General features: G+C 34.1%; 1 protein-coding gene across 1 annotated transcript; it reads right to left on the bottom strand.

The window, feature by feature from the left end:
- Positions 1 to 2,941: 2,941 nt before the first annotated feature.
- On the bottom strand, positions 2,942 to 4,408 carry LOC108908444 (tigger transposable element-derived protein 6-like). The gene has a single exon (XM_018712479.1). The coding sequence runs from the start codon at positions 4,406 to 4,408 to the stop codon at positions 2,942 to 2,944; it is 1,467 nt and encodes a 488-aa protein (XP_018567995.1).
- Positions 4,409 to 5,366: the final 958 nt, after the last annotated feature.

Here is a 5,366-nt window from a genome sequence, read left to right as displayed (position 1 = left end):
GTGTACTCTACACGCACCTGTTCTATGTCCATTGAGTTGTGAATCGCCCTGTTTAATAACTTTGTTTAGTATTAGTACCAAAATTTGTAATAATTTCTTGTTTGTCTTACTCAGTTCAATTGTTAGACAAAAACATGTTTTCTATTCTTTAACTTATCTATTTACCATTAATTCGGTAATGTGAACAAATGATAATGGGCGTGTCCAATAAAATAAAAGTCTTGAAAGTGGTGGCCGGTGAAGTGGGAGAAAACAGCAGCAATTTCATCATCGTGATAGGATTAACAGTCCCGATATTTCGAAGTTTTGAACGAAATCCTATAAAAATATTTTTTTAATTTATAAATAAAATTTAGGTAAAAAAGGCAAGTGTAATACACTTACCCTTAGAAAACCTTGTTAACAGTTTATATTTTATCTTTTATCAAATACAGTTTCTTGTTTTAAGGACTAGTGTTCTATTTTATTTCCAGTAGGTCCCTAAAAATCAGCTCCTTCCTTGATTTGAATTTAAAAGTACCTTTATTATAATTAAAATTCGTGAATTCGATAAAACTAATAAGGAAAGAATATACTTGTTCACACCACCACCTGCATATTAATTTGGTATTTATAAAATGAAATAAAAATAAAGAAAATATTTATATATTGAAATATAATTTCAATGTGTATGTGTGTGTTGATTTAAATTTTTATTTTTAATTAAGCTGTAAATTGTTCCATACAAACCTCTACTATCTTTCATGTCTTACCTTGTACTTTCTTATCCCTGGTCAGCTGTTGGTAGACACTTGTTACATATCAGACAATATCAGAAAACCTCATGGCCTCTATTCTTGAATTATAGGGGGTAGAAGAAACGAGAAAAAGGGGGCGTGTCTCTACGAAAACTCATTAATTGGTATTCTTGAATGGTGTTCTATTGAGTAATGATAGAACAATTGTTCCATATTCCTTCTACTGATAATTTCGGGGGAACAGGCAGGGATCATTAAATTTTGACACCATATTTTTTGACATATTTCACAAATTACGAATTCCGCAATCTGTCTGATATCTTTAGTTACTGTTTTGTGGTGATATCCTTCGAGAACTCTGAGGAAACGTCCGTAGAATTTGTGTTTATTTGAAGAATTGTACACGGATAAAATAATAATAGAATAAAATGGATCTATCTAATATAATATTGTGGGATGAAATAATGAACAATGTTGATGAAGGCGAGAAACTTTTGAATATTCAACGAGAAGTTCTACCTAAGACAGATCCATTTATGCTATCGGATCAAAAATTTGTTAAATTATTTCGGCTCTCTAAGCCTCTTTGCCGGGACCTTATAGAACTTGTCCGACCCCACACCCAGGGGCCTACAAGAACATCAGCACTAACTGTGGAGACAAAGGTAAATAATTATCTTTTAACTTTTAATTGTGGAACGTCTATAAACCAATAGGTAAGCTTTACAATATTTTTAGGTGTTACCTGCTTTAAAGTTTTTTGAATTTGGGAGCTACCAGGAAATAACAGGAACAAATCATTATATTGGCATAAGTCGACCTTCTATGAGCAGATGTATGAGAGAAATGTGTGATGCTATAAATCGACCTGAAATTTTGAATAACTGGATTCGATTTCCAAGATATAGGGTAAAGTGGGGAGAGTTGAACCACATTTTGAAATAACATCTGTAGAGCTGGTAATGTTTGGTCAAAATTAATGAAAATTTAAGGAGACATACTTTGGTCAATTGTCTTTCTGATGTGCCATTCAAAGTTTAAATAAATTCAAATAATAGTCTATAATATTGATTTTTTTTAAATTTTGTTATCTGGTCCATCTATCCTAGGGGTAGGTAGAGATGGACCTCTATAGATTGTAGAGATGGACCGCTCCTAATTTGATAGTTATTGATAGGAATAGTATCAAAGAAAACTACAAAATTATGAAAATATACCTTTAATAAAAAAATATATTGGTTTTATTAAAATTTTAATAGAAAAAATCAAAATAACAACCTTCATAATCACAAGTCACAAAGCGCGTAAGTATTAAACACAAGATACCTAAGCAAAATAATATAACTCACAAAAATAATAAAAGCTTCCAAATAGGTACAAAAACTCATTACAAAATATGTATTAACTAGTATAAAACTAAAAACTAATATTAATTATTTAGGTAAAATCACAAAATGAAGAGATCATGAAACAATTTAAAAAATGTGCTGTAAACCAATTACAGCTTCTTAAACTCTTTGTACTTCTTTTCAGCATTTGATAGATCATGTCGATTTAGTAAAAATGGATAGGTATTGACATGGAGTGGCCCATAAAAAATAAAGCTTCGATCTACCGTTACAATGTCATCAACTTTTGGCCAAAACCATCTTTCCAAATCAGGCTTTAGGAACTTCATAATAACCTTATTATCTTCCAAACCCACAATACGGCCGACGTAGTAGCGATCATCGTAATAAACACAGTAGTACTTTTCCATTTCAATTTTAACCAAACTTGAATCCAAATTTTCATCGTCGTCAGAGAATTCCTCACACTCAAATTCGCTGTCAAGTGGTACATCACTACTATCATCACTTTCTTCTGACTCAGACCAGTTTTTAGTATTATTTTTCTTGGATATTTTCTTATTGTGCTTCTTTTCCGAGTTCTTTTCTATTTGTCTTTTATTTTTCTTTTGTTCTTTTAATGTCTTTTCAGCCTTTCTTGTTTTTAATTTCTCAATATTTCCACTGGCCGTCAAAATTGTTGCAATATTTTTCGCCTTTTTTCGTACTTCTTGCAAGCTTTGTAAATTAGGAATTGGTGAAATTTCGTCAAGGAGAGTTCCAGGGGTCTTTTTCGAACTTCTTTTGGCTTTATCCGGGGAGGGCGTACAGAAAGTCTTCATGGCGCAGACTGGAGCAGTTTCATCATCTGAACTATTAGATTCTGGAGGCAATATAGTTCGAGTACACATTTTTTTTTGGTGTGGTGTTCTTGTTTACCAACGAATAATTTTCTTCGATATTCCTTTTTTTGGGATCTTTCCTTTTTGACTTCAAATGTAAACCACTAGTGCTTGGTAAATTTATATTTTCAATCTCTTCTTCAACCAATTCGATCTGACTGTTTGGAGAATTACGAGAAGAATTACTTGGAGAATTAATTGGAGAGTTATTAGTGTCATCAGTTCTTTCAACATCGCTTAGGAACGCATAATCAGGAATCTCGCCTGGATTGAATGGCATAATACCAGTTGCTTTAAATCCCGAAGCAGCATTTTGCACTGTTGCTGCTCTTGCCCAGGAAGAACCTAATAAAGCCCCGAAGTTTAATCTTGTAATTCGTCTACCAGGATTGCTTCTCATATAAGAATTGCAGTCTGCATAATAAAATGTTTTTAATGATTTAAAAAACGACCCGTCCAAAGGCTGTAAATAATGTGTAGTATGACTTGGAAGGCTTAATAGAATAATATCATTCTGTTCACAAAATTCTAACGTTTCTACTGATGCTGTGTGTGACGTGTGCCCATCCAACACTAATAAAACTTTGCCATGAGGTTTTCTGGGGAAATGATCTTTAATCCAATTCTGGAAAATTTGCAAATTTACATAAGCCGACTTTTGGGACATCACAACTTCTGATGCTGGGGGCATCCTATCTGCAAATTCATCTTTCTTATTTTCCCCCTTAAAAATGCAATAAGGTGGAAGGAAGCTCCCTTCTGCATTGCAACAGGCAATTACTGAGATAGTCTCGCCCTTTTCCCCTGATGTTACAACAGATACACTTTTTGATCCACGCTGTGCCAAAACATGACCAGGTTTATTGTTAAGCTGTAAGCCCGTTTCATCTACATTAAAAACGCGCCCCGGTTTGTCAAACAGATCATTACTTCTCATTAAATTTTCAAGTAGCTCAAAATAATTTTTAACTACAGTTTTTGATAGTCCAAGGGTTCTGGCAGTTGACACACCCTCAGCCTTTCTTACTCTAATTTCAGGATTTCGTCTCAAATATGATCTGAGCCAATCCATTCCTGCTAATCTAGTCCCTTTATTAAACTTATGCGGAATCTTCAATTTTTCAGCCAATTCGAAGGCATTTGCACGAACTTCAGTCCTTGTTGGACAAAAGCCATTTCTTTGTAGTTTAATAATGTGTCGGGCCAACTTTGTTTCTGCCTCACTGCCTAAGGATGAAGATGGTCCTAAACGATTTTCAACTGTAAAACTTTTACGTTTTAGACGCCGTTTTAAGGTTGTTTTAGGAATGCCAAACTGCTTCGCCGCTGCATTTACCCCAGTGCCTTCGCCAATGTCGTGAACTGCATTTCTTAGATCAGCTTCGGACCAAACGCCTCTTGGTTTACTATTTGGTTTTCTTTTGTATACTGACGGACTCATTATTTGTGCCTAAAACAAACAAAAAATCGATAAACCTACCTATCATGCCCATCTATGTCCAGGTCCATCTATACCCACTAGTCCATCTCTACCTACATTTTTGTGGTCCATCTATACCTTACGGTTAGGTAGAGACGCACCAGTCATTTGCAAGAAAAAAAATAAGCACCGCTACAAATAAGTGAGGTTATAATCTTCATTTAAGTTAATTTTGTTAATATAACTCCAAAAAAAGTCTGAAAACAGTTACCTGTGGCTGTATTGGCACGATTTTTATAACTTCCGAAAAAAAATTGTGTTGTCTTGAAACGAATTTTCAGTTTTTTTAGCTAAATATGCAATGGACGTCGCGCACGCGTTTCTCTGGCAAGCTCTGGTAGGAAACTGAACCGTGTAACGAAATTGCGCATTTATAGGGCACGCCGTTTTTGCAATATGGCGGATGGTCCGTCTATACCACTGGTCCATCTCTCCCCACTTTACCCTATTGGAGAAATGCAAGATTTGCGTTCTACGTACATACTGTTATGTTATGAATAAATAAGAGATGTATTTCAATAATTTAGATATCAAAATTTATAATTGTTCGAAATTTTCTAACGAAACGACACAGCTGTCAAAATTAGAACATAAGTTCTGGCATGAGGACATTTAATCGATATTGTAAACCTTGGCAGAACTGTGGCCGCATAAAAAGGTATTTCAGATATATGTTCGAAACATGCCATAAAACTAGTAAATAAATGAAATGTAGAGTACCTGAATGTAGAATTTATATGTGGAATCAAACTTATACCTTGTTGAAATCATTTATGTAACATATTATCATGGACAGGTATAGTTCCGTCACAATTTTGAAAATTTCGTTGTATAAAAATGTTTCTGGACTACAAAATCATATGTATAGTGTGTAAGAGACCCTTGTCATTCCATTTAATATGTGTAATATCCAATCAAA

The sequence above is a fragment of the Anoplophora glabripennis genome, unplaced genomic scaffold (genome assembly GCF_000390285.2).
Source record: "Anoplophora glabripennis isolate ALB-LARVAE unplaced genomic scaffold, Agla_2.0 scaffold299, whole genome shotgun sequence".
Lineage (NCBI taxonomy): Eukaryota > Metazoa > Arthropoda > Insecta > Coleoptera > Cerambycidae > Anoplophora > Anoplophora glabripennis.
Note: the sequence above shows the minus strand (reverse complement) of the source record. Positions and strands in the feature narration are given on the sequence as shown.